The sequence below is a fragment of the Lepisma saccharinum genome, chromosome 16 (assembly GCF_977018435.1).
Source record: "Lepisma saccharinum chromosome 16, izLepSacc3.1, whole genome shotgun sequence".
NCBI classification, from domain to species: domain Eukaryota; kingdom Metazoa; phylum Arthropoda; class Insecta; order Zygentoma; family Lepismatidae; genus Lepisma; species Lepisma saccharinum.
The window spans coordinates 41,885,169-41,897,846 of NC_139244.1; the positions used below are offsets into that span (position 1 = coordinate 41,885,169).

The 12,678-nt window shown below is 39.0% G+C and overlaps 1 protein-coding gene across 2 annotated transcripts in view; it reads right to left on the reverse strand.

The window, feature by feature from the left end:
- LOC146000039 (uncharacterized) overlaps positions 1-12,678 on the reverse strand; it is a 93,459-nt gene that overhangs the window by 66,409 nt on the left and 14,372 nt on the right. For both annotated transcript variants that reach the window (XM_083137358.1, XM_083137357.1), the window contains 2 exons: positions 11,035-11,242; positions 7,081-7,167 (listed from right to left, as the gene is read on the reverse strand). In XM_083137358.1, the coding sequence (XP_082993484.1) occupies positions 7,081-7,167; positions 11,035-11,242 (295 nt within the window). The remainder of the gene's footprint in view (positions 1-7,080; positions 7,168-11,034; positions 11,243-12,678) is intronic.

Here is a 12,678-nt window from a genome sequence, read left to right on the forward strand (position 1 = left end):
ATCGCACAAGTGAGAGGGGGAGGGAGATCACTCACGAGCCAGCAAGATATCTAAACACTGATAATAATAAACCCAAAGTGTCACCACTGTACCTGATTTCCTTCGAGGTTCCTCGGTTGAGTCACGACGTGGTGCTCTATCGGTTCATTGAAGGTGTCCTCAGTGGGTTCGCCCAAACCTTTTAAATGGACCGACTTAACACTGTCACTCGCAACACACTTCGTGCTTCGCTCCCTCGACGAAGACTCCTCCGGCAACCTCTCGTCACCCGGGGACTGCTGGCGTTTTTGATTACACAGCATTTTATTTCCGGCTCGTGACATGCCACCTCCCCCTGAAAAGAAATGGGATTGGCCAGGGGACAATCCCATTTCTTTATTGACAAAAAATATTAAGATATGATTAAATATGTACAAAGACCAGTCCCTGAATAAATTATTACACCCCGTATATAACATGATTCGTCGTAGGGCAGTAGGCAAGTAGCCTATGTAGTGCACTGTAGAACGTAACAAATAATAATACACTAATTGAAGTGTAACACTTTTCTGTCATGTATTCCGAAGTGGATGGAACCAAAATTGGGAATTAAGGTAGTCTCAGCGGCATCTCATCGCACGACGTACATGTACGTGACACTGTGAAAACACTTGAATAAATATATCACTGGTAACACTAAACCGAAGATAAGTTAGTAGGTCTCAAATTTTGAAAAGAATACACAAATAAGTTGATTGTAGACAAAATATGTTCGCAAGAAAAGTTCAGGAACAATATTAATTCGATGCGAAATCTGCTTGCCACTTATGGATGACTTCTGGATGTACTCTGGAGAAAAGACTTCACCTTATATCTATGAGAAGGTACATTAGTGATGACACAGCAAATGATGATTACTATCAGTGTTTAGTTTGTTATAAAATAAAATTTTGAGCGTGAACAGGAGCAAATGGTAAATTTAATCAGGGTGTAAATAATAACATTAGATACATAGTATGCATTCGATTATAGCAAAACACAATAAAAAGTCTTCAGAAAAAATAAATGGAGTGAGAGTATCAAATATGTAATACCAGTTAATGTAAATATGTGTCATAAAAATGGCAGATGTAACAATAAGAGGTAGGGACTTGATTTGGTATTTCTGTCCAAATCGTGTGAGTTGTGTGTCGTATCAGTAAAAAAAAAATGTGTTTCTGTGTGAGAGTTTGGTCGGTTTTTAACGATGCAGCGCTCTCAGTTCGCTTCATCGATAGCTGGGACACATCTGCACGATAAAAATTTAGAAGTTAACATGCTGTCATATATTAATTAGATTGGTAATATTGCCGTTTATATGTAAGAAGTTATATGAATTGAAGAAATATGAAGGGAAAAGGTGGAGAAGACGTTGGCCCGTACATGCTCTGTAAAGGCATTTTGGCATGTTGAAGGTAGTTATGAATTATTGAAAAGTCACAAAATGAGAATTTTACAGCGTTGGTGCATAGCGTATTGTCTCCGCCAACAGTGAGAACACGTGAGCTCTCTTCCCATATGCAGTAGATATTCATCGCGTTCGTGCGCTTTGTTTACGTACACAAAATGCTGCCGAAGCAGAAGGTCGTGTTGCTACGGTATCGTCTTCAGAATTCCATCCTACTCTGTGTAAAATCACATCATAAAGTGACGTCACGGTGACAAAGGGTCGGTACAGTCTTGTATGAGAAAGAAAAAAAAAATGTTGCGGCGAGTGCTGTCGCGTGTACGAGATATATTTAATTTTCTTCTTGTTCTGCGAGTTATTGGTGCAGAGAAAAAATAGCAGAATTTATAAGAAGAAGCATAATTTATACGCGTTATTCAGCGAGGTAAATATATAGTTGAGGAGTTGTTACTATTTCTGTTCGAATTTTCGTCGCGGCGAGGAACTATGAAGGATGATGATGATGATGATCGTCTTCGTTAGAAAGTAGCTGTTTTATACTGCCAGTGTTTCAATGTTTCTTGCAGTGTTGTCAACTTCTGATATATAAAGTTCACTAGTTGTGAATTCTTCCAGATAAAGTCCCTCTAGAGTACGAGGGATATAAGCTTGCACTCCTGAATGTAACTTTAAGGCATTCACATTATCTTCCTCTGTACGTGGTTGATCGAGAGTTACCATTTGTGGTGTGTAAAGTTTCATCCTGACCGATGCTGCCTTTTGTTCAAACCGTTTTCCTTGCTTGATCCCTTCAATTCTGTAATGGTTTCTGTCAAGTCGCTCGATTACTGTGAACGAGCCTTCGTACTTGCCTGAAAACGCTTTGGACGTCTTTGATAAGCGTCGATCGTTCCACAAAAGTATTTGATCGCCAGATTTAAACGCTGCTTGAGAATAGTGAGGATCAAGCCGTGCCTTGTCCGTTCTGTGGCGTTTGAGGAGATTATCTTGTGCAAATCGACGCGAAAGCTTCATGTGTTCCAGCCGTTCATAATTGCTCACATGCTGCGGCGGGGTTTGAAAAATTGCATCCAGTAAGGTGCAGGGATGATAACCCATCAGTAAATAAGTAGGTGAGTACCGTGCAGATGAATGCGGCGTGTTGTTGATAGCTGAGACCGCTGTTGGTAAGAAATTGGACCAATTATTGTGTTTGGCATTGACATAAAATTTGATCATTCCTTCCAGCGTTTGTTGCGTTTTTTCAACTAAGCCAAGGCTCTGATGAAATCCTGGGCTGACAAAGCTTAGTTCAATTTGGAATTTGTTGGCCAATTCTTTGAATAAATCTGAAGTTTGACCTGGAAGTTGGTCCACTATGATTTTTTCTGGAAAGCCAAATGGTAATATGATTTTCGTGTACAAAAAATCCGCCAGAACTTCAGCAGTGAGAGAATGTGTCGGTGCGGCTACTACGTAACGCGTGGCTGCGTCAGTGCACGTGATCACGTAGCGATGTCCCTCTGATCCTGATGTGACATATGGACTGCATTGGTCCAAGGCGATAATTTGGAAAAGTGTCAGAGAAGTCCTTGTTTGTAGTTCAAAGTGCTTTGGTTGGCGGGACTGCTTAAGTCGTGCACACTGTTCACATTCTTTGCATTTCTTGTAGATGAAGGATTTCTGGGAAGGAAAATAATAACGGTCCTTCGCATAGGCATATGTTTTATAGTATCCAAAATGATTGAGAGCATGTGGAGAAGAGTGCACTTGTTCGAACCATATATCTTGTAATGCATGTGGGATGCAAGTCAGTAACCTTTCTTGTTTGTCTGAACTTCGGGTCCTCCTGTAAATAATATCATCTAGGAGACAGAATTGCTGGCTGGTTCTGTCATATTTAGGGTCGGCTTCTTTACTTCCAATTAAATGTAGGTAAATATTTTTGAGAAAAGGGTCTGCTTGTTGTTCTTTGGCAAGGTCAAATTCACGTGTTCTCAAAACAGATACAATTTCATCTTCCAGCAGAGGAGAAAAAGCTTCATCTTGGATCCTCGTGTTACGGCTAATGGCGTCCGAGGCACTGTTGTCTGTTCCCTTTAGATGTTGAATGACGAAATCGTAGTCGGACAGAAATTGTGAAAAACGCCAAAGGCGGCCTTTGAGGGCAGTTGATTGTCGTAAATTTTGAATACATTTGGAATCGGTGTGTAATATAAATCTTTTGAAAAGGATGTAGTGTCGGAATGCTTTTAAAGCAAATATTATGCCAGAGAGTTCTAACATGTTTATATCTTGTTCTCTTTCCTTATCATTTAGTATCCTGCTTGCATATGCAATCGGCTTAACATTTCCTTGGGGGTCTTCGTGAGCAATGACAGCCCCTAGAGCTATTTTGCTACTGTCCGTGTATATGTGAATAGGAAGAGAGGGATCGTATCTGGCTAATACTCGGCTCGTGATTAGTGAATGCTTTAAAGCATTGAATGCCTCGTTTTGTGAATCTGTCCATCGAAATTTTCCCTCCTTCTTCAGCAGTTGTGTAAGAACTGATGCGTGTTTGGAAAAATGTGGAGAGTAACGACGGGAAAAATTAGCCAGGCCCAAAAATTGGCGTAAAGTCTTCTTGCTTGTTGGTGTCGGATACGACTTAACAGTTTCTAGCATCTTAGGTGAAATAGCGCATCCTTTTTCGGATAAATGGTGTCCAAGATAGACAATATCATCGTACAGGAATTTTGCCTTTTTAGGAGCCAATTTTAATCCAGCGAGCCTAAGTCTTTCAAAAGTGTGATGCAATATCTTCAAGGAAGTGGGTACGTCGTCAGAGACTGCCAGGAGATCATCTGCATAGAAGAACAAATGGCGGTTGTCAACGACGTTGAGGGCTAAATTCAGCGCTATCGCTAACGCTGTTCCCGACGTGACAAATCCTTGTGGGGCATAATTAAAAGCGTAAGTCCCCATCTGCGGCACTTGAAAACTCACTTTTTCACGGCTACTTGGTGTGAGGCGTATCTGAAAATAAGCCGAGAGGATGTCCATAGATGAATAATATTTGAAACCTGCCGCCCTCTCTACGATGTCTAGGAGATGAGGTGCCGGAAAACTTATCTTCTTGGAAGCAGAAGGTCGTGTTGCCCGGCGCCTCCACCATGTTACGTTTAGGCCGTTCGCCGGCGTAAACTGCTTGGCTGCAAGAGGATGTGTGTATGAAGAATAGAATAAATTACTCTCATTGCTCTTTACCAATATTTAATAGAATCGCACAAGTGAGAGGGGGAGGGAGATCACTCACGAGCCAGCAAGATATCTAAACACTGATAATAATAAACCCAAAGTGTCACCACTGTACCTGATTTCCTTCGAGGTTCCTCGGTTGAGTCATGACGTGGTGCTCTATCGGTCCATTGAAGGTGTCCTCAGTGGGTTCGCCCAAACCTTTTAAATGGACCGACTTAACACTGTCACTCGCAACACACTTCGCGCTTCGCTCCCTTGACCAAGACTCCTCCGGCGACCTCTCGTCACCCGGGGACTGCTGGCGTTTTTGATTACACAGCATTTTATTTCCGGCTCGTGACATAATGACTACCCTGACTTTTCCATGCCTATTTCACTTAGAGATTGATGACTGCCCTGACTTTTCCATGCATCTTTCACTCATAGGTTGATGAAAACCCTGACATTTCCATGCCTCTTTCACTTATTGGTTGATGATTTCCCTGACTTTTCCATGCTTCTTTGACTCATAGGTTGGCTACCCTGAACTTTTCAGATTTTCCAGGTCTATAGGAATGACATTGTTGACAATTTTATACATTACAGTTTATGAAATTTCTGAAAACTGTAAAAAGAGATAATTAATTGTGAAAGAATGATCCACAGGCACTTTTTTGGTTCTATATGCAACAAGTCATCAGTCATGTACAGATAAATCAATGACTTTTGAGTCTCATCATGCACGTTCTCTCATCCTTCATTGTTGATAGGGTCATTGGCCAGGGCTTTTTCTCCTTACTGATGCTGTGTCTCAAAATACAAGGCTTGAGCAAATATGAATTATAATTTGTACATAGTGCAACACTGCCACCTGGTGCAGGAACAAGAGTGGTATTGGCAATACTGTCCAAGGTCAGTTGCACTGCCACTTAGTTATTGCTGTGCTGTGAGTCAGTCATGAGAAAAAGTGCATGTGAGTGCGGAACAGCGCAGTGTAATCTAATTCCTCACCAAAGAAGGCTCCAAACCATCTGAAATTTGTGGCAGATTGAAACAATACAGTGTGTAATACTGTCAGATGTTAATGTGTATAAGTGATGCAATGCCTTAAGAAGGGCCAGGAAATGGTGTAAAATGAACCATATACACATCAACACAAGATATCCTAACATTCTTCTGGGACTCCCAAGGAGTGTGGCAGCTGAATTTCCTCAACGAGCATTGTACAATCAATGCAGAATATTATGTAACGCTCCTCAAAGGCCCCGTGAAGTGTGCCATCAGGAAGAAGAGGAAAAGGTAGCAAATAACGGTATATTTCTGCAGGAAAAAAAAACATCCATACTTAGTTGCTCAAACAATAGCTACAATCTGAAACTTAAATGGGACCTTGTTCCACATCCTCCATACAGTCTAAACCTTTTGCCATCTGACTATCACCTCTTCGATCCACTCAAGGAATATCTGAGTGGGCAAAAGTTTGGCAGTGATGAGGAGTCATACGTGCTGTTTGGGAGTGGGTACGCCTCCAACCAAAGTACTTTTTACCAGGGAGAGTAGTTTGAAAAATAGCTACTTCAGTTTCAATAACAGAATTACAGGTATAGATCTATTAATGAATTATAATTGCATTATCATATTTGCCCAAGCCTTGTAGAATACATATTCAACATGGAAAGTTTGTTTGTAGCTGTGTGTGTTGTGGTGTTAATGTTGGTAGTGCTTCTAGGAATTTTTGGGCATTGAAGAGCGTTATATTCGGATGTGAATAGGCCATACTGTTGCTACGTTCTCGCCATATATGTGTGAACTCAATCCCATAAAAGTAATTCAGGCACAAGTAAAAGGCTGTGCAGCCAAGTTCAATATAAATTTCAGGATTTTGGGTATTGAAAAAATGTTATGGGAGGCATTGGGCGAATGACAGAAGAAAAATTGAGAAAATCCCGTGGACATGCATCCGAAGGAGAAAATTCTTTGACCAAATTATCACAAAAACCTATAATTTCATTATTGTCTGGTAGTGAATCTGACTCGAAACAGAAAGTGATCATCAGGTTTCTCAACAACAATCCTGTACATTTTTTCTAGACTCTCTCATGCATGCTACATGACCTACCCACCTAGATCTTCTTGATTTATCTACTCTAATAATACCAGAGGATGAATATAGATTATGCATTTCAGTATTATGTACTTTCATCTCTTTTAGGTTCAAATTTCTTTCTTAAGACATTATTTTCAAAAACTCTTAATTTATCTTGTTCTTTTAGCGTAAGAGACCATTGAGGGGCTCATGGAGAAGATTATTAAATCACTAGTTACAGTCCCTTTTATTTCAAGAATATATTCGCTAAATACTCAAGTAAACAGATCCAAAGAAATATAAATACAAATAACAAAATATATGACTAGAAAGTATAATAATAGTTCTAATAGAATAATGTACATACCTATAGCAATCAACTCAGGAATAAGCTTTGGATCGTAGAATCCATGCAACAGAACATAGAGTTGTGGACCTTTCTTAGGTGAATCATCTACAATATGGAAGAAATGGAAACTTTAATGTGAAAGTAAGAATCCCAGGTAGAGAACTGCCTTATTGCATTGGCTGAGCTGATTCTGATGTATTGGTTGGATTTTATTCAGTGATACTGGCTGATACTTTTCTGGTATTTTGGTCTTTCGTGGGGTCTCCAGAAATGCTGTGCAACACTTTTGCGGAATCTAATTATCCTGGACATGATGCAAAATTTGAAGTTTTTATTTACTTTGCCCCAGTATCTTGTGATTACGTAACAGGTATTTTAATATTCTGATGTAATGCTTCAATATTTTGAAGCAAAACTCGGGTAAATTGATGCTTATAATTGGAACGTAACACTCACTCACTAATATTAATCAATATTTGAAACAACTTTAAATTGTTACAATTTTCAAGCATCAGTATGGGTAATTTAACTAATACACTTCACCATGCCTATATCAGCTGTAAGTAATAGATACCAATTAAGCTGTCCTATCCTTATTATTACACATACATACATGTTTGGTGTAATAATTCAATAACAAAACAGAACATGTGTTAAGGTTATGCAGAATTATTTATAAACATAGTAGAACATATACTTTTTTATGACAGAAAAACCATTAAAAGATATTCACACCAATTTTTCCTTTTACCTTGCAAAGTCTCATCATTTAAGATTTCTGAAATTTTTATACTTTACTGAAGGGGAAATTTTAACGGATACAGATATTCTACTGACCCAGTATAAAATTGGAAATTGTTATTTGCTGTTGTGGCGATTATTAATTCAGAATGACGCTGCACTTGAAAAATGCACCGTTTTTAATTCCAATGTTTCTGAGACTACGTCTGTCTCCATCTTTACAGATAGGTTATTATGGCTATGCAGACACATATTATTTTGGGGCTTTGTTGTACACAACTCAAGTTGTTTGCCCCAGAATGCAATTTTTTGATCACAGAGTAGTGATTAAAGTAAATCTATACAAAATGAGATACCCTGGAGGATTATTTTATTGTGTCCAAGGTCGCCCATGTCTGCAGTTGTAGAAATTAACAACTGAGAACAATTGATCACAAGATTCTACTTACGAGTTCTTTCGTCCAATGCATCTTCCATGCAACTGCCTTGAACACATACCTCATGCAGAAAAGTGCATAGCCTCACTTGTATTGAAATCATTATAATTCATGGAACTGTTGAACCCTGAATGGTTGTATACATACAGAGAGAGTGATTTTTCTTTCATATGAGCAAAATTACTAATTACCAGGGCTTGGAGGTTGATGAGAACTAATCTTTTTTTCTGAGCCTTGAAAACAATGCTAACCTTGATATTCGTCTGTTTCCTTTCAGTTGGAACCAAAAAACGTTTCTTTAAAGTCATTTTTGAGTACAGGGTGATCGGAAAGTCCCTTTACACTGAATTTGAATTATGTGGTTATGTACACAGTTTATTCCTATGGATCCAAAATGTCCATATGTGTTCCTCCATGTTCGTAGCATAGCCTTATGTGACTCCATGTCCGATTGTTCATCCGCAACAGCATATCATGGGTTACATTTTTAAATGCTGCAGGGACAGTGTTTTTCAGCTCCTCGTTGTCGGTGTATCGGCGTTTCCTCACCTCTTCTTTCACAAGACCCAAGAGCATAGGCACCGATTTCATGGGGCTGGGGGGGGGGGGGGGGCTCGAGCCCCCCCAATGTTAACGATGTGGGAACAGAGCTCCCCAAATAATTTTGCTTAAGAGGATCTAATGCATTATTTTGCTTCTCTTGTAAAGTTTACTCTGAATTGTGCCACATGAACTTAACTTTAAATACACATTTGAAATGTTCTAGAATCTAGATCATCAACTTTGGGGGTGCTGTGACCAGAGACAGCAAAGCACATCACTTACTGTACTGTACTGTAATTATGAGTATTGTTAACATTTTTACTAAAAACAATTTCAAAAGACGATGTGCATGAACTAGGAGAGTGGATGGGACGTTGGGGGTACAAATGGCTCTCACATGACATTCAGAACGAGATCATTCATATATTAGGGAGATCTGTTTTGCGCTCCGTGGTAGCAGATATTAAAAGTTGTTAATATTTTGCTATTATGTTTGACGAAACTTGTGACATATCCATCCGTGGACAATTAATATTCTGCATTCGAACTATGAATAAAAATTTTGATATTTTTAAGGAATTCATGGGCTTTTACGAGATTTCAAACATGGAGGCCAAAACTTAAAAAAAGGGAGAGAGTGAGTCATTCATTAATTTATTTCAGTGATCAGAGCCCCCCCCCCCAATAATTTTGACAAGTCGGCGCCCCTGCCCAAGAGTGCATGTAAGAGCTTCTTACAGGCCAAGACAATGGAGCCACGTCCGATCATAGATTTGCGAAATTTCATCCAGGCGTCTGTGGATGGACAATTAATCAAAGCCAAATGCGCTGGTGTGCTGTCGTGTTGAAACCAAAAGGTGTTGGCCATTCATGTGGAAGCAACCACTCATTCATCATTCTCAGATAACTGTGCTGATTAACAGAGCCATCGAAAAAAAAATATGGACCAAGCAATTGTTCTGTTGTTAATTCTACCCAAACCATAAGAGAGACAGATGGTGCTCGATTTCCTCAAAAAAGTAAGGATTTTCTTTTGCCCAGAAAAGACCTTATGATTTGTGTGAGCTGTGATAAATGGCACACTCGTCAGAGAACATGACGTTCTTTTTGTCATTTGCACTTCGTTGGAGCAATAACTGACATGCACTCTTAGGTCTTGTGAAAGAAAAGGTACGGAAATACCGATACACCGACAACGAGGAGCTGAAAAACACTGTCCCTGCAGCATTTCAAAATGTAACACATGATATGTTGTTGCAGATAAACAATCAGACATGGAGTCGCATAAGGCTATGCTACGAACATGGAGGAACCCATATGGATGTTTCGGATCCATAGGAATAAGCTGTGTACATAACCACATAATTGAAATTCAGCATAAGGGACTTTCTGGTCATCCTGTAGTTTTTGCAGTTTTTGTTGCAGTTCTCTTCATTTTGGAGGATTCTTTTTCTGCTCTCTTGTTGTTTCGTGAATTTTAAATGCATTTATTATTTTAATTTCCTGAGATGGTCCCTTTAGCAAGTTGGCAATTAATCGAAAATACAGTCAATGGAAAAGTGCAATATTATTTTTAACTGAAATGTTTGGCAATGAATAAAATAATTAATTGTGGTAAATTTATTTTACCTCCAGCAAACTTAAAATACTTTGTGTGAAGTCTACTTTGAAATTTTACTTACTGGCCACCAATAAAGGAAATTGAAATTGAAATTGAAAGGTGTGAATATCCGTTACGATTTCCACCTAGTAACTTAGCATCACTCAGAATGTGTACCTTTAACTATGGTGGTCCAATCAGTAGGGTGTCTGACTGTTGCATGAGAGACCCAGGTTCAACTCCCAGGATGAGTGAATTTTTCCAACAATGTCTCTGCATGAAGTGGCTTTCGGGTTCATCCAGCCTCTAATATATGCATTCCTGGGGCTAAAGGTGGTTGGAGTATGGTGCTAATCACATCACCTCCACAAATTGACAAACTTATGAATGTGTGGAGCCCTACCTCAACACCACCCATATATCTTCATGGATAGGGGTAGCTTCACCTTACCTTTACCTTTCTCGCATCAAATGAATGCAAGAGTTCAAAACTGTAAAGGAGAACATGTTAAAAATCTTAATTTAACAAGTTCAAACAGTGCTTAAAATACATTCACTATAAATAAATATGAACTTTTAAGTCTCTTAAATTTGATTACTAAATGTGACGTAATGTGGAAGATAAATAAAGTGTGATAAAGGTTTACTTACCTATGTATGATACATGTGATTGTTTCCTCTCCTTCTCCTTCTTGTCTCCTTTATCCTTGTCCATTTTATTTCCCTTTTTATTTCCTTTATCTTGTTTCTTGCTTTTGCCTGATTCTTCCTTTTCTTTATCTTCTTTCTTGCCTTTGCCTGATTCTTCCATCTTTAGCGATTCTGCTCTTAAAGCTGTAAGTATTCCTTGTTTTCTCTTCTGAAATAACAATTAACAATTTAAGCATTGGTGCAATAATAAAAAGTGGTCAATTTATCATGAAGTGACTGCACATATCAGTGTGCAAGTTTTTGTTGTTTTCATTCGATCAAGACATTAAAAAAAAAGGAAAGAAAGCTTACAACTGCTGAGGTGGGGCTCCGACAATCTCGATCTGAGTCGCAGTGATGTGATCAGCACCATATCTCAGCCATCTTTCTCTCTCAGGCTTGCCTTCAGGTGCCCATTAATGAGAGGCAGGATAATCCACACCACTATTTATGCAGGGACATTGATAGAAATACTTTACTTTTGCCTTGGAATCGAACCCAGGTTTCCTGCACGATAGTCAGATTTCTACAGCCTGGATCAATATTGCATATAAGCTGAATGACTTCACCAGGAAATCATCGACATTAACAAGCTAATGGACCTGGCAACCAATGAGAATGAGACAAAAAAGATTCCTGTAAACTCCATATTCTCATTCTAACCCAACAGACTGCCAGCTGCTTGGGCTTGCCTAGAGTTGACAACTTCCTTGGAAATGGGTTCAGCTCAAAGGTTTAAGCAATCTTGAAATTCAAAAGATATAAAAGGTTGTAACATAATTCCCAATCTTTTTGTGAGTGAGGTAAACCAGTATTTTATATAAGAATACACGCTGATCCAATTATCATACACATCTACACAGATGATCATGAAAATTGTGCCAACGTCTTTTTAATACTGCAACCTGCAACAGATGGCAGGTCATTACCTCCTCAATTGAATGATGTGGCTAAATTTTCGGTGGCACACATGGAATGTCTGTAGTATAGTGTTGTCCCTTGAAAGAGCAGTATGTCTTCTTAGGAGTATAGTTAATAGTTGCTTTCATAATTTGGCCCTACAGAATTTTTTGTTACATTTAATGAGTATATGTTACCTGAAACACATCAATGTAGAGCTTCTACCCCAGGCATAGACTTCTGAACCAGGGGGTAGAAGTCCTTTCCCCTTCCAACTCATACTCTAAAATGTGAGACTTCATCTTTTCCAACTTATCTTTGGTTGATTGATTGATTGATATGCCTTATTTTAGTTTGCTTTATGTGTCACTTTTGGCTAATTTGTGAAGATGGGTATGAGTGATGATATGATATGATATGAAATTGATGAATGGACACTCACCAACATTCATACAGAGGTCAGGATTCGAAGCCAGGACCCCTGATGTTGTAGTGTGATGTGCTAACCACTCCTCCATGGGAGCCGGCTATAAGTGCAGTCAGGTCTCTGGAAATCAAGTGTAATGTGAATTATCTCTAGAAATTCACTGCTTCTGTTGGTAGTTTTTCTTTGAGGTCTACCAGGTTTTGTAACAGTAACATCAGTGTACCCTGGGAAAATGGGGCAGAGGACATTTTAACTTTAAATCCCTTCTTTTATGTTCC